Consider the following 21,651-nt stretch of genomic DNA (forward strand, 5'->3'; position numbering starts at 1 on the left):
AGAGGATTATACATTTTGGAGACACAATTAGTTTTAACCATTCCACATAGCTTCATTTTGAAAACGTGATCCTAATTGTATGAAATCATGTGTTATTCATCAGCTTAGAATTAAATCCATTGCACTTGCAGTATTTAATCACACACTGAAGGACTTTCAGGCATAGAAACAATGAAACTGCATGACATTTACAAGTAGTTTTTATAGAATAAGGTAACTGGCAGAGCACTGAATGTGTGCTTCTGTAATGTTCTAACGCCGGCTTAATTACAAAGGTAACCAAAGCAAACAAATGAGTGTATGTACCAAAGTGGTTTTTTTTCTCAATTGTAGCCACATTACTCTTTTGACATAATTCTCCACTAAGCCCAGCAGCCACAATTTTCTGTTGGTGTGTTCTTAAACTACATGCAATTCCTGAGATACGGGGTAATGGTTATACAGAAGAAAAGGTAATCCCATTGTCGTAGAAATTGAGTTCTTTTTTTCAATGGGATAGCAATATATTGGAATATGTTTTTGTGTTATGGAAGAGTTCTAGCTGTAGTTTTCATTTTTTTTAAAATATGAGGTGGAGAACCTGTTCTTGCTGAAACCCAAAGGAGATTTGGCCAGTGACATTGTTGGGAGCAAAAGAAGGACTAAGGTCCCTAGAAAACAGTTAGTTGCTGGTGGAAATTAATTTTATCATCTTCCTGGGGGGATATTTGCATGTCTTAAGCAACTGAATACCAAGTCATGTATTTGCTATGTGTCTACTCTGCTAGGTGGAATTATTAGAGGATGAAAGAACAGCACATTTATGAGCAACAAAAGGGTTAATTCTTAATATTTTATACAGTACTTACACTTGTACTAGTGTATTCTTAGGACAAGATGGAGTTCCTGATCCAACTTCCATGGGAGTCATTGCAAAGATTCCTCTTGCCTTCAGAGAGAGAGAGCTGGGATGAGCAGGGGGAACTTGAAGTCATACTTGAAGATGTGCTGAAACAAATCTTTTTTTTTTTTTTTTTTTTTTTAAGATATGAAAATATTTGGTACATGTTTTCAAATGTGTATTTTTGCTAGAGTGATCATGTTGCCCAAAGGGAAAACAGGACACTATGTGGGGCTGGGACTGAGCCCTCCTCCATCTGTTCCAGAGTGGTCCAAGCTGCTCACCCAACCCACCTCGCATTCCTCTGTGTGGGGCTGATCAAAACCATGCACCAGAGTCCCCCTTTTATATACAGTGGGAGGAGGGGAGACAGGATTGGAGCAAGCTGTGATACGCACACTAGATAGGATGCCCATATTTCCCAAAGGTTGGAGCTGGCACGATTGTTCACTCTAGCTCTAGGTCTCCCTCCGTCCTCCCCGCTCCCATGGGGCTGGCATCACCACTTGCTCCCCCACTCCCGCCAACTCCCACCTCCCCACATGTTCCTGTGCACCGTGCTTTATGATAACAGTGGGGATTTGTCCCAAAGGTACTGTGCTAAACAAAATAGGATGGGTGATCATCCTCTTTTTTGCTCATCTCTATGCCTCCTGACTCCAGGCAGGACTACTCTACGAGGGCTATTTTCATAGTATATTTGATGCAGCTCCAATAGTATCTCAAATTTTATAACACTCATCTCATGAGACTTTCACTCTGGTTTCTAAGTAAAAGGGATTGAGATCAGCATGACTAAGCATCAAGCTTTCGGGGATTTATTCATATCAATTCTCACAAGCTTTGGCAGTTCACACATCACTACAGATATATGCCTAGTTTATCCAAAGCTGGTTCTTTTAAAATTCATTTGAATCAGCAAGGATGAACAGATGCAACTCTGTTAAACACAAGCTCTAGCATGTATATTAGAGGTTCCCAAACTGGTACATGAGCATGTTAGAAGTGATCTATGGCAAAAGGTTGGATTGTTCTCTTGAAGGAATAGTGGACCCTGCCAACCCCTGTTCCATGACAAAATCCTTAAAAAAAAAAAAAAAAAAAAAAGGGAGGAGAGCAGCAGTTGCACAGAGGAATGAGATCCAGATGTTAACCCGGTCACTGCTTCCTTCAGTTGAAAACCCAGTTGTGTGATATCTTACAGGAAGGTTAAGATTACAGGAACATTTCAGAGAAGCATTGAGTCAGAAGAGCAGTTCCCTGAGACAGGAACCAGAAGGGAGACAGCGGGGCTGGGGAACCTACTTGAACCACAGCCCAGCCCCAAAAAGGAGTCACCAAGAGGAAGGAGTTGTGTGGTCCAGGACTTTGCAATGGAACTGCAATGCAAATTCTGGTGGGCCAAGGGGCCCTGCTTTAACCACGTCATAGATCTAGGGAGGAAAGCTGTGGAATCCCTTAATTTATGAGAGACCATAGTTGTGAGTCTGGAGACCAGGGCAAGAGGAGACCTACAGAAAAGACTTTCCAGAGAGGTCAAAGGTTGCACTGGGACAAGTGAAGCACCCTGGTTCAAAGGGAGCTGGAGGAGATTCAGAAACCTGAAGCAAGGTGAATTGTAATTGAATATGCCTATTACCCACAGCTGTGAAATTCCAGTCAAGGCACCTTAGCCCTCTGGCTCTCCCCTCCGAACCTTCTCTGGCTTCTTTTCCACACACACAGTCACCATCGCCAGCAGAAACTCCCTGCTCTTTCTCCTTCTTCACTCTCCACATGCCACCAGAGTGCTGTTCTCCCCTCCCCCACCCACGCACACTACCAAGGCCCTTTTTGCCTTTCTCTCTCCCCAACCCGCATGCACACAAGGGTCCTCCCTGTTCTTCTCCCCCCCAACATGCACACCAGGGCCCTTTTTGCCTTTCTACTCTCTCCCCATACACACAGCAGGGCTCTCTTTGCCCTTATCCACCTGCCTTCCCCACTCTTTCCTTTCCCTTCCTTTTACTTATATTCCTGCTGACCCCGCAGGCCACTCCGTTCTCCATCCATAATCTGTATTCTTAGTCTAACTTCATTAATGGTGAGATGGAATCCATTTTACCTTCTTGTGAAACTTCTTGTAATTTGAAAAAAAATTCCCAGACAAAAGGGAGACCACTCAATGTTCACAACAACCCAGCAAGAGAGGCCCAGCCTGCCCAGCATATTCAATATCAGTCTGGTCAGTGCACTTACCTGAATCAGGCAGAGCAAGAAGGTGAATAAGAGACTAGGTGGATGAGGTAATAACTTATATTGGACTAGAGAGAGGCTATACAGAGCACTACTTCAAGGACCTGAATGTGAGTTTCTCACAACCCAGGTGAGTGCCCTGGCCACCAGATTGATGTCTCTGGCCTTGACCAGAAATTCCATCTTGCACTTAAGAATATTTCCTAGTGAAAGTTTCATCAAAATCAGCAGATTCTCATAAGATTTCAGTTTGGACATATTGGCATTTTCTGATCAAAGATGAATTTTGTTTTAACTCTTAACTTCCTTTCCTCCAACCCTCCCCGTCCTGACTTTTCCTCCAAATTCCCCAGGCAAATGTCTGTCAGGCAATTCAATGCTTAGTCTATCAAGGCCTAAAATAAATGTGTGTAAACAGTAGAAATTTGCATATGGTATTTCAAGCATCATTTTTTTCTGAAGATGGTACATGAACCTATGAAATTCTGAGTTGTTCACAGATAATGATTGTTTTCAAGGGGCATTTTGTAAATATTAGTCATGTATTATCATAAGTGATTCGGGAGAAATGAGGCTGCTTTTTGAATTGGTGTACTTGTGCTATAAGTTGACAGCCCATTTACATTCAAGCTATAGTTTCAGTTCACCCAACAAACAGAATGAATCAGAGCCAGGATCATGTGATGCAGTATGTAATCCGTCAATTTCCAAGGATTGGAAGAAATGATTAATAGGTAACTAAAGCAGGCCTCTTCTCTGAATGGTAGCACACGTTTTATATAAAACTAGCCAATTAGCCCATCATAAGATGGGATTTTCAGGTCTCTCCTCCACGTCAGTCTTCTCTCCTGAGCCTCCAGTCTCTCGCTCCGTCTCTCTCTCTCTCTCTCTCTCTCTCTCTCTTACTCTCTCCTCCTTCTACTGCCTCCCCTCTCCCACTCTCTCAGCTCTCCTCCGCCTCCTGCCTCTCTCTCTCTGTCTCTCTCTTTCTCTTCTCCTCCCCTCTTGCCTCTCACTTGGGGGACTGCAGAGCCCAAACAGCCTGGAGCCTCTGTCACGCTGCACGTCACCGCCTCGCCCCTCTTTGCCTCCCGCCGTGGAGCTTGGCTGATTTCTGCGCCACTCAGCCGGGCCGCCGTGGGGGAACAAGTGGCGGTTTGGGCTCCCCCATGGCAGCCTGGCTGAGTGGCGCAGAAGTCAGCCAAGTGCCATGGCAGGAGGCGAAGGGGGGCGTGAAGGTGACGTACATGGGTGCTGCATGGGGAGCATGGGGCCCAAATGGCCGCTTGCACCACTTGCTCCCCCGCGGCAGCCCGGCTGAGCGGTGCAGAAGTCAGCCGAGCACCACAGTAGGAGGTGAAGGACGTGACTCAGGCAACAGTGCCACCCAGAGGGAACAGCCAGCATTTCAGCGTTACAGGCTCACAGACACTGGGCTACTATATATATGATGTGTATCCAGCTTACGCACTTGAGGAAAAAACCTTTTCAAACATCGCAGAATAATTTGGCACAATATTAGTTCAATTCAAGTGAATGCAATACATGTTGTATTTGAAAATACATTTGTTCGTGCAGGGCTAATTCTGGTACTGGAATAATAGGTGAATATTGAGATTGCTAATCTGAAAAAGGAGTCCTTGAACATGAAATAGTAAGCCCTGATCATGTTTTTAATCAGACATTCTAGGTACTGAATTTCTCACAGAATGTTTCCTTTGGCTAAAATAATGTTTCATACTGGCCTGAAGTCAAATATGAAATAACAATGGTAGGGTACTATATGATCTTATATCTGATACCCATGTGTATTTGGTGTGTCTTGAGGCACAAAGACCAAGGCCAATGCTTTCAAACATAGGTACCAAAGGGCAAACAATTTGTAAGAAGGTAACTGTTGCCCTCCAGGTGTTGCCCTAGTTTGGATGTAATGAAGAGGTTGGGGCAGTCCCAGGGAGAAACAGCCAAAAGGCAACCGAGCGAGTCTGGAGTCCAGAGTATGCACAGAACTCAGAAGAGAAACAGAGCTGGGCTGAGAGCTTTAAGGAGAGGATATCACTGAAGGAGGGAGCAATGAGCATTCCCCAGTTGAGCAGTGGAGCCAGATCAAGCTGGTGAAAATGGAAGGTAGTCAGGAGGTCTGTCCGCAGGCCAAAAAGCCTCAGCCAGATAGGGATAGCAGCAGTGGGATGCCTGCCAGCTGTCTGAGATGATGGCTAGAGAGGGCTGAAAGCAGGAGAATGAAAGAGGGGGTGAGTTCACTGGTATTTCTAGGCAAGAACTACAACCAGACCTGAGAATGAAATGAGGTGAGAAAGCACCCCAGCTGGAGCGGCGGAGGGGAGATGTGTGGTGAGGGGCCTTGAGCATCATACTTGAGAGCTGCCGTGTGGTGAGAGGTGCTGGAGCTATCCTTGATGTGCTGATGGACTCTTGGGGCTTGAAAAAGTGAATGAGGACTGGACTGGGGAATGTATCTGTTCTATATATTTGACTGTGTCCACCTACTGCCATCTTAGGGATTAGAAACCGTATGGAGCTTCCCATTTATTCATATATACAATAAAAGCTTTGTTATACATCATGTTAGGGTATGGGGGGGTGAATAAATTAAATAATCTGATTAACTAAAAGTGTAGGGCCAGATATGAGGGTTCAGAGTGTGGGAGGGGGATCCGTCAGTAGAGGTTTGGCCGCAGGAAGCGGTGAGGGCTCTAGCTGAGGGTGGGGCCAGAGCTGAATGGTTGGGAGTGCAGGAGAGGGATCCAGGCTGGGGCCAAGGTGGATCATATTGTGGGATGGAGTGCAAGGTTCAGGCTCTAGGAGGGAGTGCTGGAGGGGGGCTCAGTGTTGGGGTTTGGCGCACAGGCAAAGGTGCAGGGTGCAAGCTCTGGGATGAAGTTTAAGTGTGGGAAGGCTCAGGACAGGGATTGGGGGGGGAGGTTTTGGGATACTGGATCTGGGTGGTGCTCACCTTGGGTGGCTCCCTGCAAGCAGGGACATGTTTGCTTGCCTGCAAGTGGAGGAGTGTTTAGGTGACTCTGAGTGTTGCCTCCACTTGAAGTCACTGCCCCAGCAGCTCTTGTTAACCATGGTTCATGGCCAATGGGAGTTGCAGAGCTAGTGGGGCGGAGCAGCACTAGGAGCTCCTGTGTCTGTTTCTCTGCCTAAGAGCTTAGGGACCAGTAGCCTCTTCCAGGGAGCCACATAGAGCCAGATAGGAAACCTGCTGGCCCAGTGCCAGCTGGACTATAAACCACACTTTCAATGAGCATCAGAAATGGCAGTTTATAGGGCTTTCCAGCTGGTAACATGCCGAATAACTCATCTTTTACTGTATAATTAAACATAACACGTACATAGTGCTTTTATCAGTAGATATGAAAACAATTTTTAATCCTCATCATAGTCTTGTGAGGTAGGCAAATGTAGTACTAAAGTGCATTTTGCAATGATCTCTGATCTTTATTGGAACATGTGGGTGCTACCAGAACATAAATATTTATTACCACTAATAAAGAGGCATTGCCACCATAGTAGGATTATGTGAGAGGGACAGATATGGACGTTTCCTGGACTTGGGTAACAAAAAGGGAGTTGACTTAATCTGATGTGTGTCATTATCTGTAACTAAGAGTTTGGTTGGCATATGTGTGTGTGAGATTCGCTATAAAAACTGATAGGTGGGAATTTTGCTTCTCTCCTTACAGAAAATTAGATTTAGTCTACATAGGTTCAGCTAAAATGTTCTGTCTCCCTTCAAATCATATTCAATCAGCCAGGAGAATAGTCTGTTCTTTTTTTAAAATCATGATGTAAGATGTATTATTAATATCTTCTTGTTGGAGGGTAATAATACCATATGGAGAGGAAAAGGAAAGTTAAGTTGCGCTTTTGGGAGTTTTTGTTTTGTTTTTGTTCTGGTTTTGGTTTTAACATGTAAGGTATCAAAGTGCATGTTTCAATCTTGCAGAAACAGCACAGTTCTTTAATGCTGTGGCCTCCACTTTTTACCCTTCCACTGTCAGTCCAATAGAACATCAATTCTCTGCCCTCCCGCACCCCCTCCCGGCTAAACACGTATCAAGATAAATAGATACACCAGGATGTGTCGCTTTCCCCGTTGAAGCAGCAGAGGGAGACACAAGTGAAAGGAGAAGCTTGTAAAGGTATCGTGTGCCGCCCTAGCAATGTTGAAATTCAGTTTGCTTTTGTGTCCATATCTCACAGCTGAAGGAGTGATTTTTCATTTTGACCTCCTGCTAACTGTGCTGACGTGACATCCAGGTCTCTCCTTGTGAAAATGGTATCAGGAGACAAAAGGGAAACACTCCAGGTTGTTTTCCTTTTTGAAGCTGAGAGACAGGAAATCAATTGTTTTTTCTTCTTGTAGAAAGGCTTTCAAATTACAGTCACATGCCCATATGAATACATCCATTATGCCATGTGGTGAAGCACGTAATCAAACAGTGAAATTAAACCTCAAGGGCTAAATCCTGACATATGTCCCAGTAGCACTTGCTATTGCAGACAAGGAAGGCTTCCTGCAACTCTTTGTCCTCATCCTTTTTGCTGGGGCTGGCTGAGAACTAGTTTGCCTAGCCATGAAATTTAGAGCAATGTCAAGACTGCTTGGAATTACGCTGCTGTGTTGTGGCCTTCTATGCACTGTTATGCCAGTTGAGGGATTGTTGGAGCCCAGAGCCTTCTGGTCATATTCCCACTCATCTTTGGTACTCCTCTTACATGGGGTGACATATTTGGCAAAGTATTCCACTAAGGTGAAAGAACCTTTATATGCCTGTCTGAGGCCTGTCCCGTTTGCCTCAGGCATATACCTGTCTACCTATCCTGGAGTGGCAAGAGGATGTTGCATAAAAAGGGGTTTTTTCTCAAAATGGACACGTCCACACTGCATATTTTTGCGCAAAAACCTCTTGCGCAAAAACAGATCGGAATAGATTTTGCAAATGAAGCATGAGAAAATGCTAATCAGCACTTCATTTGCATTGCCTCTTCTGACAAAACACGTAGTATAGACATAGGAGTGTATCCATTCTAACAGAGCAGCTTAGAGGCAGATATGAACATTCCAGACTTGTTGCCCCTAGGGGATTTAGTTCCTGCAGGAAATATGCTTTAGTTGATCTATTGAGCCATGCTACAGTCACTAGCCAGCCTATAAAATTGCACATAACTCTTATAAATTTGATACACTGGGTCCTTAGTAGCTGCCATATCTCAACATAGGTGTTTGAATAGTCCGTGTTTCCAAAGTATTGCATATATTGTATATTACATTCTAGCTTTTCTTTAGTTCTGTATTCGTTTCTTTCTTTCTGAGATAATCTGGGGTCAGAGTTTCCCTTGCATCTGAGCTTGGCTCTGTGCAAGAGAAAGAAGTTCCAGCTCTTTGAGCCTATAATATACTCTGAACTATCTCAAAGCTCATCTAAGACAAATTGGATTGTTCTGTCATTGGAATATGGTCCAACTCCTAATAGGCCATATATGGATGGATGATTGGCTAGGTGTAGTTCCACTACACCTCACCCTCTTGCCCTCTGACATGTTCTCCTGTGTTGGGGAACTACAGAAGCTGGCTTCGCTGGTGTAAAGTTTTATGCCATCAGAGAATGTGTCTTTCAGGTCTGTCAAAAAATGTTCATGTCAGTAATATGCTTGCAAAGGTTAATAGATATGATATTGGTGCACTAACACTGCTACTTTTTAGTTCAATTGGCAAAGCAGTTGCTTCGGAAACCTAGGATATCTGTATGCAGTACAACAGTAGAGAAAAAAATCCAGGATAGGCTGGACAATTCAGGTTAATTGAAAGGTTTGTTTCTGTTAACAAAGTGGTTTCTGTTTACCATTGCATGCTTCATAGCATATACTGTGCAAATTATGGCTGTCACTCTTGTGCAATACAGTATGTACTTAAAATAAATGTGACAGTCTCTGGTACTAAATGTTTACACGCAAAGTATATTTGCATTCTATGAAATTAGTTCACTTCCCCTTCTGAAGCAGCAGATTAGAACACAGCACCTGAGTCAGTGGCATGTTGAGTTTGGAGTGATTAATTATAGATAGAATATTTATGTTAAAAATATCTTTCTCTTTAGGCTGTTGGCTGTGATTATGAAATAAATTCCAATGCAACTGAAGATCGATGTGGAGTTTGCCTAGGAGATGGATCTGCTTGTCAAACAGTGAAGATGGTGTTCAATCAAAGTGAAGGATTAGGTAAAGAGGGCTTCCCCCTCCCCTCCTTGCTAACACTGTTTCTGCAAATAACAAGGCTTGAAAATTTCTTTGCGTTTTATGTCGGTGAGTAAACTGAATGGTAAATTACCAGTGGAGGTTCCTAGTCTGTTTGAATCAGAGACGATTCTTTAGCCTGTACTGTGAAATGTCTCTGAGTGCCCCTTAGCCAATTAAATGCCAATTTGTCTCCGTGCTGTTAGATGTCAACAGCCTCCACTGTAAATTACTCAGATAATAAATAGCCAGCAGGCTCATTTTCAAAAGGTATGTAATTAACCTCCTTACAAAAACTGGGACAAATCATTAGATAGTAATTTCCCGGAAAATTCCCCAGATGAGTAACTTGGGGATTTGTTCCATGGCACCCATATATCTAGCTTATTTCAGTTTTATCTACCCACTTGCTGCCCATCCCCCCATGCAGATAGCAGAAAGGGGTGTCACTGGGTTGATCTCTGTGTAATGTAATGGTTCATAGATGCCTGAGAGGTCCCTGGAAGCTCTTAGGATTGGGGGAAAGGAAAGGTGGCTTTATATCACCTAACCTTCACTCATCTCCTGTCTCTTTAATCCTGCATCTAGAACAGCTTGGGTGGTTAAGATCTAGATAGAATGGTACTTGGTCCTGCTGTGAGGGCAGGGGACTGGACTCGATGACCTCTCAAGGTCCCTTCCAGTTCTATGAGATAGATATATCTCCATAAGTATAGCAGATTTCACTCTGAACACACAAACTTTTGATAGTGGTTTCATTTTTCTTGACCTACTTTGCTATTTATTATTAAAAGATCTCATAAATGTTATTAAAAAAACCTAGTGCTTCTGAAATGTAGTGGCCTGCAAAGTCTCTGATTAGCTACAGGACAGTTACAACATGGGTGTCAATAAAGAAAGCCTCCTCAACCACCCCTATCATCTGCTTACACCTGATGTTGCCAGTAGTGCCTTTAGAAATGAGGAGAGTTCATTTACTAAACTCATTTAATCCCTTGCCATCACCTGAAACTACAAAGGTTTATTATTATGAAGCAAGGTTATCAGTTAGTTTACTATATATTTGAGAGGGTTTGTGAGTGAGCGAGTTTATCTGTCTGTTTGTTCAAGAACTCCTCCTAAAGGAGCTAGGACCAACAAATTTGGTATGCAGCTTCCTCTTCAAACTTAAAGCAAGGTAAGGGTTTGGTTGTGCATGGGGGAATGAAGCTCTCTCCCCCCTCCAACCCTCCCATGTGTATGGAGACACATAAAACATACAGAAAAGAGACAGACTCACCAGGCAGGTGAAAGGGACTTGCTGGGTGTGCCTATCCCATCCAGGACTTTCCCAGCCCAAAGCCTCCCACCCCCAGGTGCCCTTTAGAGGAGGTGGAGGGGGGGGTTGCAACACCCCATTCATATGGGAACATTATTGGCTGTTCCCCTTCATCAGGGAGCTAGGGGGAAATGCACAGTTTGCTCCATTCCTCATTCTGGCTGGAGAGCGTGGGGGGCAGATAAACATGAACCTAAACCAGCCCCAGCCAGGGAACATGCACCCCGCCCCTGGCTGTGGCCACTGGAGCTGCAGAGGCTATGGAGAAGCACTTTTCACCTGGCTTGAAGCTGCTGTGGTGAGAGAGGGTTTGGTGAAAATTGAAACAAAGGAATCATTAAGCACCTCTACCATTTCCACATTTTCAGTTATTGTTTCTCTCTCTTCATGAATAATGGGTCTACCCTGTCCTTTGTCATCATCTTGCTTCTAATATATTTTTAGCATGTCTCCTTGTTACCCTTTATGTCTCTAGCTTGACTGAGCTTGTTTTGCATCTAAATCTTCCTAATTATGTCCTTACGTACTTGTGTTATTTGTTTATATTCATCCTTGATAATTTGACCCAGTTTCCACTTTTTTTGCAGGACCGCTTTCTTGATTTTTAGATCATTCAAGATCTCCTGGCTAAGCCAGGTAGTTTTCTTGCCATATTGCCTTTCTTTCCTACACAGCAAAATAAATTGCTTTTGTGGCCTTAATATTGTCTTGACTGGCTTTGACTTCTCTTTACAAACAACGGGTGATTTGCACAATTTTTGTTCATGTCTAAGAATCTTTGGTGAAAGCTGGATGCAAACTTTCTGTCAGGATATTTGTGATTTTTTCCCCCCCTGTGTCTATTTTGAGTGTGGCAGTGTAGTCTAATGAATAGTGCACTAGCTGATGAGTCTGAAAATGTGGGGGGTTATTTCTGGTCTGGCCATTGGTCTCTAGGGTAAGACCTTGACCAATTCACTTCACCTCTCTGGACTTTTGTTAAAGGAAATTAATTATACTGACTTTTTACAAAGAGATCTCCTGATGAAAAACAACACAGGACTATAAAATATTATTGTAAGGCAAGGCAGGATGCTTCCATTTAACATGTTTTATGTTTATAATGCTCTGGTATCAAATATCAGTACTTTTTGAACCAACTTCTGAGGCATTGTGCATACTTTTGATTGCCTTTTTTATGGAATTGGAATAAAACCTGAAGTAGGGGAAGGTTATTTGTATATTTTGGGGGTGAAGGGTGGAAATGCCATAAATTCAGGAAAGTGCCATTTTTTTTGTTTGACTTGCCATTTTCTGACAGGCAATAGCATGGCTCATTTACAATAAGGGCTGTAGTGTGATGCAGCACTTCAGAATTTCTGAGAGAACTAATTAACTAATTCAGGAGAGTTGCAGGGAACTAATAAATTAGATGGTAGACTTACTGCAACATGTCTCCAAGTTAGCTTATTTCAGTATGTCTAATGATCAGTTACTGCCTCATAAACTGGACACAGTTGGTTTAGTATTTTATTATTAATGGACACCCTAGTTATTCAAATGGCATTGGTTTGTTATGTTAATTATGCAGGTGGAACAAAATAGCAAGAAAGGTTAGACAAATTAAAAAATCTCTTAGGTCTTGACTGGCTAAATTATCAACTATTATAGACTTCCATTTATAGACCCCTAAATGGTTAGATGTTTTAAAGATGAGCTAACAAATAAAGAAAATAAGGGAAGAGAAAGGATACTGACTGTATAAAAGACAACCCGAATCAGGGCTCAGATTCAGTGGGTGCCTGCTGGTAAAATGCTGACACCTGATTTCATGCAGCTGCTGTATTTTCCAGACTCTTTGGCTATGTCTACACTAGCAGTTTTGTTGGTATAATTTACATTGCTCTGGGATGTGGAAACCCCACCCCACTCCTGAGTGACTGTGTGGACAGTGCTATGTTGGTGGGAGATGGTCTGCCAACATAGTTACCACCACTCATTAGAGATGGTTGTGTTGGTGGCAGAGCTCTGTCCTGTCTCCTCCTACACAGGAGATGGGTACAGGTGTCAGTGTGGCTGTGCCATTGTAAGGGCTCTAGTGTAAACATAGCCTAAGATTACTTCTTTTTGAATGGGAAGTTTCTCCTTGTTATGGCTGTTGAGATGCCTCAAAAACATGAACCAGGTAAAACTGATATAGAGATTCTGTGTGCAGAATATAAGCAACAGGTCTGAGAAGTGTGAACTGCCTCATTCATCTCAGAAAGTGCTATCCCATGACAGCAGTGCACAAGGGGGAGCCATATTGAAGAAGTCCAGTGGGGCGTACAAGGAGAAGACAAACACAAGGAGCCCAGCTAACATTTCATTGACTATATTTGGCCTGACTCGCATTTAAGGCTGGCTGGAACCAGGTCCGGCAGGGCATCAGGTCAGGAGTTACTTTGTGTGGCTGCTGCCTGAGGCTATGAGGTCTGTGCTTAAAGGGACCCCCTCTGGACAGCCGGTTCTCAGCTTTCCCTGCTTGTTTGTCTACCTTGATGAGGGACAGCAAAGCATTTTGTCTCTGTGTGCTCTGGTTGCCCTCACTCGGGACACCACAGCACTTGGCAACATGGAGCCAGAGCTGTCCCTGGGCACTCTGGTGCTTCTCGTGGATGCATTGCTGTGAGCCTGGCTGCACTTTCTGCAGGCTGCCATCCGGGAAGTCCATTGGGGGGCTGTCAGTATCCAGGAGGCTCTGTAGGAGAGCTTCCTCCCTGAGGACTATTACGAGCCTCCCTGGTCTGCCCCACTCGGGGCTTGTGCCTCATTCCTCCCTCATGTCCTTCCACTTAGCCTTCCCTAACCCCCCTTCTTGATGTCAAATAAAATACACGTATTTTCATGAACACAAACTCTCTTTATTTAACAAAACTGGGAGAAGGGAATGAAACTCTAGTGAGACTGAGGAAAGTATGCAAGAGTGGGTGGGAGAGGGAAGGAGGAAACCTGGGAGGAGGGAGCTGGAAGGGGGAAGCAAGGGAAAGAAGGGGGAGGGGAAGCTCAGGGTTGGGGGTCTCACCGGACCAACTTGATTTTCATACAAATCTACTCCTGGGCTCGCATGCGGCCTTTGGTGGCCAGGCTGGCAGCTAGCCTGCCATAGATGGCCGTGTTCCTCCATCTAGTGCAGAGATCATGGATGTTGGGGGCATCCCCTCCAAACCTGAATAAGGTCCATGATCTCCACCCTGGACCAAGAAGGAACCTGCCTTCTCCAGGCCCAGGCAAGCTCCTGGGAGCTGGCAGACTGCTCCTGGGGAGCGGTGGAGGGCTGGCTGCCAGTGGCTTGCTGACTCATGTTTTGGGGCAACTGGGTGAGGGGCAGTGACTGCTGGCTCTGGACTGGCAGGCTTGGAGATGGCACAGGCACTGTGGCCAGAGTCAACCTCTTTAAGGGCTCCGGGGTGGGGGAAGGGAGAGTAGTGTCCTTGGTTGAGGCTTGAGTGGCCACCAGGGCACCCTGGGAAGGCTGGAGACCCCCTATTTCGGTATAAGTGTCTTCACAGCACTTAGGCTGTGTCTAGACTGCAGGGTTTTTTCAAAAAAAGTAGCCTTTTTTTCTAAAAAACTTCACCTGCGTCTAGACTACAACCGCGTTCTTTCGAAATTAAATTGAAAGAATGTGGCTTTTCTTTCGACTGCGGTACTCCTCATTTCACGAGGAATAACGCCTTTTTTCGAAAGTGCTCTTTCGAAAAAAGGCACTATGTAATGCAAACTGTGCTTTTTCGAAAGAGAGCATCCAGACTGCCTGGGTGCTCTCTTTCGAAAAAGTAGCTTGCTTTTTCAAAATTACTGGTTGCAGTCTAGATGCTCTCTTTTGAAAGAGGCTTGCAGTCTAGACGTAGACTTATTTTGAGATAGCTGTATCAAATTTGGTGTTATTCCTTGTGGAATGAGGTTTACCAAATTCAAAATAAGCGCTCCACTATTTTGAATTAATTTTGAAATAGCAGTTTGGCTGTGTGACACTAGTAAAGTTATTTCGAAATAACAGCTGTTATTTTGAAATATCTTTGCTGTGTAGACATACCTCCAAAGACTAACAATATATATATAGTACCATGAGCTAATATGGAAAATATGCAGTGTTATTGTAGCCAGGTCTGTCCCAGGATATTAGAGGCAAGGGAAATGGGATAATATCTTTTACTGACCAACATCTATTAGTGAGGGAGACAAGCCTTTGAGCTTGCAAGAAGCCCTTTTTATCCAGAGAAGAGTTCTGTGTAGCTTGAAAACTCATCTCCCTCAGCAACAGAAGGTAAAAGCTATCTCATCCACTTTGTGTCTCTAGCATAAAAAGGTATGAAAGCCTTTAAATTCTAGTGGGAGTTTTGACTTCACAGGATTAGGCTCTTGACATACATTTAGTTTTAGTATAAATTTCTTCATATCCTACTTATAACATTTCCATTCCCTTCAGTGGTTATGAGTACATACACTTAACTTTTCAAAAAAAGAGTTGAAGGGGGGAGAGATTAATAGCCTCAGTGATTTGCTTGGTTCAAAGATGATTATAATGCCAACAACATTAATACTCTAGGATTCAATAAATCCAATCTGTGGGCTAGATGGCTATGACATGTTGACTGAGATGCTGAGTCGCAAATCTCCAGATCCTTGTCAGTCTGAGCTGTGCACCCTAAGCTGTGGAAACTGGATGGCTACGTAAAACCAGCTCTCTCAGCATCTTAAGCAGAACAACTGAATTACTGAATAACCTGCAGCTTGTTTAGCTTTGCTTTCAAAATCAGCACAGTATTCCCTGGGAATTAGTTTAGGCATCTGGGAAATCAGGAAATAATTCAGCGAGTCAAAAGAAAATGAATGTAGTACAAAGACCAGAATGCAAAAATGTATTAGCAAGCTGTCCTGGTACACCTTGGAATCAAGTTTTTGAGCTACAATGGAAGAACTGTGCCAAACTAATTGTATCTGAGTTGTTGTTAACAGATTTTTGTTAAATTTGTATTTTAACACTAATTTTAGCAAACATTAGTCTAAGAAGCTTAAATCCAAACTTATTGTGGAATGCTGTAATTACATACAAACATTGGAATAATAAAGCACTTGTATACCTCAAAGGATAAATATAATAGAGACTCAGGTGCTTGGATACCATGGTAACGAGTGTTAAGTACTTATTTAAGATAGTAAAGATGGTTCAGTATGGCTAAGTGTAAAATCCTCCTTGCCTTACTCACATGAGTAGACCTATTAAGGCCATTAAGACTATTTGTGTAGGACAAGTAGAATTGAATTGTAAATCCTGGTGTACCCTAGGAATTTTGACTAGTAAAACTTGCTTTATTTCAGCACACTCTGACCACACTCAATTTTGAGTTCTGTCAGTAAAATCTGGAGTTTCTGTTGGTGGCTGAAAACACCCTCCCCCCCTTATTAGGCCCCCATCACTGAAGTATCGTAGGGTATGTCTACACTACCCCGCTAGTTCGAACTAGCGGGGTAATGTAGGCATACCGCACTTGCAAATGAAGCCCGGGATTTGAATTTCCCGGGCTTCATTTGCATAAGCGGGGAGCCGCCATTTTTAAAACCCCGCTGGTTCGAACCCCGTGCAGCGCGGCTACACGGGGCTCGAACTAGGTAGTTCGGACTAGGCTTCCTATTCCGAACTACCGGAACTAATAGGAAGCCTAGTCCGAACTACCTAGTTCGAGCCCCGTGTAGCCGCGCTGCACGGGGTTCAAACCAGCGGGGTTTTAAAAATGGCGGCTCCCCGCTTATGCAAATGAAGCCCGGGAAATTCAAATCCCGGGCTTCATTTGCAAGTGCGGTATGCCTACATTACCCTCCTAGTTCGAACTAGGAGGGTAGTGTAGACATACCCTGAGTGTTTCAGCCTTTCATGAATTTTCCCTCACAACACCCCTGTGAGTCAGGAAAGTGTTGTTATCCCTATTTGGTAGATGGGGAACTAAAGGACAAAGAAGCTAAGTCACTTTCACAAGACCACACAGGAAGTCTATGGTACAACAAGGACTTGAATCCAGAACTCACAAATTCCAGGCTAGTGCCCTTCTTCTCATACATTGGTGACAGCTGATAACATTCCCTTCAAGTTTCAAAAATCTTTTCCCATAGGAGGCATCATAAATTAATGCAGCTGCCATAGATTTTCTCTAGACTAATCACACCCTGAAATATACAGTGATCCATTTCACATGTCACAGTATATATATCGTAGATGGTGCCACCTATCCATCCTCAGTAGAGTTCCTCTAGATTTACTTTACTGTATCTCAGATAAAAATTAATCTCAATATGTCTTCTAGCAGCATAAATAATAATTATGTTCTGGTCCTCTAACTAATGTTTGAAACCCAAGAAAAGTTTGTAGTGAAAGGCACTGTTAACTAGATAGAAAAGGAGACACTGAAACTTAAACCAGATAGAATGTTCACTCTTACATATTGCAAGGGTGGTTGACATTTCAGTCCTGGGGGAATTCTACAATTTTATTATAGCACCAAATGTAACACTTACAGAGTACCACTTGGACCAACATTTGTTTTTTATAAAGGTAAGTAATAGAGATGTATACAAAGGCAGCAAGTGGGGGAGAGGCAAGCAGGAACCATTGCTGCAGGGAGCCATTTCCCCCCAGCATTGGATCCATGGTGGTGCCTCCACCCCTTTCACCTGCGTTGCTGCCTCTATCAGCATGTGGAGGGGCAGGGGAGACTGCCGCAAAGCAGCCTCTGTCTCCAGCAGTCCCAAGCTTCCCGTGGACAAAGGATGCTCCACCTCCCAAAAAGCACCCTCTGTCCATGGTAAGCCTTGGCTCACCACGAACAGAAGCTGGCCACGGCAGCGGGATACAGTGGGATGGCAGGGAGCTCCATGTAGTGGGACCAGAGAACACTGACTGCCAGCCCCACCCCTGGGGACTGTAGAACAGTCAAGTAACTGAGAAGAATTCATGCGGTTATTTGACTATTCAACTACCTGATATCTAACATCCCTAGTAAGTAACATATAATCATTTTCGATTACAATAATGATTATCTAAAGGAACTTCTCTTTTCTCCTTAGGTTATGTTGACATTGGACTGATTCCAAAAGGAGCAAGGGACATCAGAGTAGTAGAAATGGCAGAGGCAGGAAATTTCCTTGCAGTGCGGAGTGAAGACCCAGAGAAGTATTACCTAAATGGGGGGTTTATTATCCAGTGGAATGGAGAATACAAAGTGGCAGGGACAACATTTCAATATGAGAGAAAAGGAGATCTTGAAAATCTGACAGCATCTGGACCCACCAATGAGTCAGTCTGGATACAGGTATAGTAAAGGGTCAGCAGCAGAAGCTGGTAACTCTGACTAGAAGCAGAATGATCTCGAGCTTTTAAAACAAGTCAGGAAAAATAGCTTTTATAATTAATTCCATTAGTACTCCAGCAAAAGTTCCTTCATTATCTATTTGGCTGTCAATGTAGTCATATGAGTGAAGGTCTTGATTCAAGAGTTACTTAAGCACATACCTACGTTTAAGAATATAAGTAGTCCAATGACTTTGCTTAAAAATGTGCTTGAGTACCTTAATGAACTGGTACCAAAAATCCAAAGGGAGAAAGTTCTATTCAATCTTTTAATGCTCACTGCCTAAGAGTGCTCCTTAAAATATATGTTCTGTTGATTTATCCAGTCTAACTTTAAATAGATCAGACTAATATTTGCCTGTGGGAAGGTACTTGTAGATTCCCTTTTTCTGTCTGGAATGTATCTATCCTCTCTTTTCCCTCATTTACTTAGTATGCCACAGATTTGTATTAAACATAAAACCATAGAAAAAGAAGGGAGGAAGGAATGGGACCTACTAGTGCACCATTCCCACATCTTATATTTATGGGAAAGATGTATCCAAGAGAGTTCACTGGATGATCCTTGTTCAGTGTGCAGAGAAACAGACTTAGAGCAGGAAAATAAAGATTTTTGTCAGTGTGTTTTGTGTTCAGTGTTGCCTGGTTAGGTGGGAGTAAACCATTTTATGGAAGAGTTTCAGTATTTATCCCCTAAAGATTATCTTCTTCCTCACCTCTGTTATCTGCCAAAAGTAAATGAACAATTTGTTTGACTTGCTTACTGCCTGTTGCAGCTAAGAATTTTCCTCTTTATTTAAGGAGACATATTACAAAACAACATTAAAGCCACGTTTTGATAAATATGCTGCTATTTGCTGTGATACCATATGGAACTGCTGTTTCATACAGTTGAGATACTGTCATTTAAAATGAAATTAGCATATAAATATAGGTATTAATAAAATGTCCATTTTCAGTTATCTCAATGTGTTTATTTTGCTTAGCCTTGTCTTGTAGTTATAACGACAGAATATACTCTAACGCGAATTTTCAAAAGTATGCTTGTAAAAGTACATGTTTGCTTTAGTGCACCCCACATTTAAATCCAACTTATCCCCCCTAAACACCTGTGAACAAGTGAGGGTTTGATATTATAGACGTTTCTCAAGTGCAGGCATGCTTTGAGAGTCAAGTGTTTCCAGGCTGGGTGCCTATAAAGATTTGCTGACACTTTGGAACTATACTATTGCACATGGGTGGGAAATAATTTTTGAGGGGGCCCTCCAAGATTCTGGAAAGTGGTCAAAGGCTGCACTTTTCGGTGGAGGATGTGTGGTTTGAGATGGATGTTGGGTGCAGAAGGGATCTTGGAGTAGGTGATTGGGGTGCAGGAAAGGGTGTGGGGTCTGAGAGGGAGTTTGGGGTTGTGACCTGGGGCAGGGGATTGGGGTTCAGGGTCCATGAGGGAGTAGGAGTGCAGGAGTGAATTTTGGGTAGGGTGTAGCAGGGGTGCAGGGTCTGGGAGGGAATTGTGACCTGGTGTAGGATGTGTGTGACCTAGGATAGGAGGGGGTAGTGACCTGGGGCAGGGAGTTTGGAAGAGGCAGGCTCTGGCCGGGAGACACTTACCTAAGGCAGCTCCTGGCCAGCATCCCAACAGGGTCCCTGAGACAGGCTCTCTTCTGCAACAGCCCATGGGATGCTCCCCTGCCCCCAGGCCAATCATCACAGCTGGTAGTGGGGACGGGGGAGCACACAACCTTTCTCGCCTCTGCCAGATTCGAGTGGTGCTTAGAGAGAATCGCAGAGGGGAAAGGGAGAAAGACTTCTCATGCTCCCGTACCCCCAGGCCAGTTCGGGCCTGGGAGCATGAAAGTGCACAAAGTCTGTCACCCTGCCACATTCCCTGCCAGGCGTATACCTCACTGATCAAAACGGCTGGCGGCTCTCTCTAGGCGCTGTGTGACCCTGGTGGGTGGGGAGGAGGAAGGAGCCACTAGATATTTTGAACAGCCTCAGGGTCTCGGCAGGCCAAATCAAATAGCGTGGCGAGCCATATCTTGCCCACCGATGCTCTTGAAGTTGTGGGCCAATGTGTTATTATCATAGACAGAACATAATTAAATCATATTTTTTTTTAGCTACTCTTTCAGGAAAATAACCCTGGAATAAAGTATGAATACACTATACGTAAAGAAGGAAGCCTGGAGAATGAAGTAGAGGATCCAGAATATTTTTGGCAATATGGAGGCTGGTCGGATTGCAGTGTAACGTGTGGAAGAGGTTGAAAATACCTTTTTATTCTATTATCTTTTTAATTCACTGACAACTGATTTACTCTGTTTATTACAGACAGGGGAGATGCATGGGGGGCATGAGGAGTCACATGCCCCACATGCTGTAGGTGTAAGGGGCTGGCCAGCAGCTGGCAGGGGAAGTCTAACCCTGCACTGGAGTCCCTCCACCCCACACTCACCAGCAGCAGCTGAGCAAAGCAGCTCTGCTCTGGGAGAGGGGCTGGACTATTCCACACTCCCTGGTGACAGAGTAATGCAACTGAAGGAGCAAAAGTGAGCCTTTGTCCCAAGGCTTCTAGGGTTGGCTGTCCCCAGAGGGTGAGTCTCCACCCTTTGGTGGTGGGTACCTTAACCACTGTATGAGCTCCCCAATATTCTACACCCCCCCCCTTATCCTTCCTTTGCCCCAGGGTGCCAGGTCTGTCCATCACCAAGTGGGGGAGGGGTGTGATTGTCCCTGGGGAAGGCTTGAGCCCTTGACCTCTGGCTCCAGAGGCAGGTACCTTATCCACTGTGCAAGACCCCCCCCTTATCCCTCCTTTATCCCAAGGGTGGGGGACAGGGCTTGAACCCTCCACCTGTGGCTCAAAAGACAAGTATCTTACCCACTGCACAATCCCCCCAACCTCCCTCTATTCTACACTCCTCTTACCTTTCCTTCATCCCCGGAGTACCAGGTCTGTCCATCACGAAGCAGCGGTGGTTGTCCCTGGGCAGACAGGCAGGGGGGAGGGTGCATGGGCTTAAGCCCTTGACCTCAGGGTCCAGAGTCAGGTACCTTATGCACCATGCCACTTGCTCTGCTTTCCTCACCACTGCTGATGGCCCTGCTAGTCTCCTTCACCATCCTCTCCCCCCCCCCCCCATTCCAGCTCTGCTAGTCCCCTGGGCCACCTTAGTTGGGGGAAGAGGCAGGGCAAGGCTGGAGGGAGGTGGGGAGAGAGTGTTGCAGGGCAGGGAGAGAGCAGGGAAGAGGCAGGATAGGAGCAAAGCAAGGCTGGGGAGGGGTGGGGGAGTTCCTGGGGTGGAAAGGAGTTGTCTCAGCCCTTATCCAGATGGTGGGAGGGGCATGTGGTCAGTGGCCCCCAGATACTTCCTCACCCATTCACCTCTCATTATAGATTAATAGAGTTTGAAGCTAGAAGGGTCATGTAGTATGACTTCATACACAGCTAGGTTTGGTAGAATTTGACTTAAAAAATCCAATTCTGACAGATAATATTGATGTGTTTAAGCATTTTGCCCCCTATTTATATTGCGTTCATTTTCACAGTTGTGGGAAATAACTGGTTCCGGGGGAGTGTGACAC

The 21,651-nt window shown here is 44.3% G+C and overlaps 1 protein-coding gene across 2 annotated transcripts in view; it reads left to right on the forward strand.

Annotated features, from left to right (window-relative positions):
* Positions 1-21,651, forward strand: part of ADAMTS12 (ADAM metallopeptidase with thrombospondin type 1 motif 12) — a 260,830-nt gene that overhangs the window by 191,802 nt on the left and 47,377 nt on the right. For both annotated transcript variants that reach the window (XM_006116518.4, XM_006116519.4), the window contains 3 exons: positions 9,244-9,364; positions 17,781-18,025; positions 20,187-20,328. In XM_006116518.4, the coding sequence (XP_006116580.2) occupies positions 9,244-9,364; positions 17,781-18,025; positions 20,187-20,328 (508 nt within the window). The remainder of the gene's footprint in view (positions 1-9,243; positions 9,365-17,780; positions 18,026-20,186; positions 20,329-21,651) is intronic.

Source organism: Pelodiscus sinensis, chromosome 6, assembly GCF_049634645.1.
Source record: "Pelodiscus sinensis isolate JC-2024 chromosome 6, ASM4963464v1, whole genome shotgun sequence".
In the NCBI taxonomy this organism is placed as follows: domain Eukaryota; kingdom Metazoa; phylum Chordata; order Testudines; family Trionychidae; genus Pelodiscus; species Pelodiscus sinensis.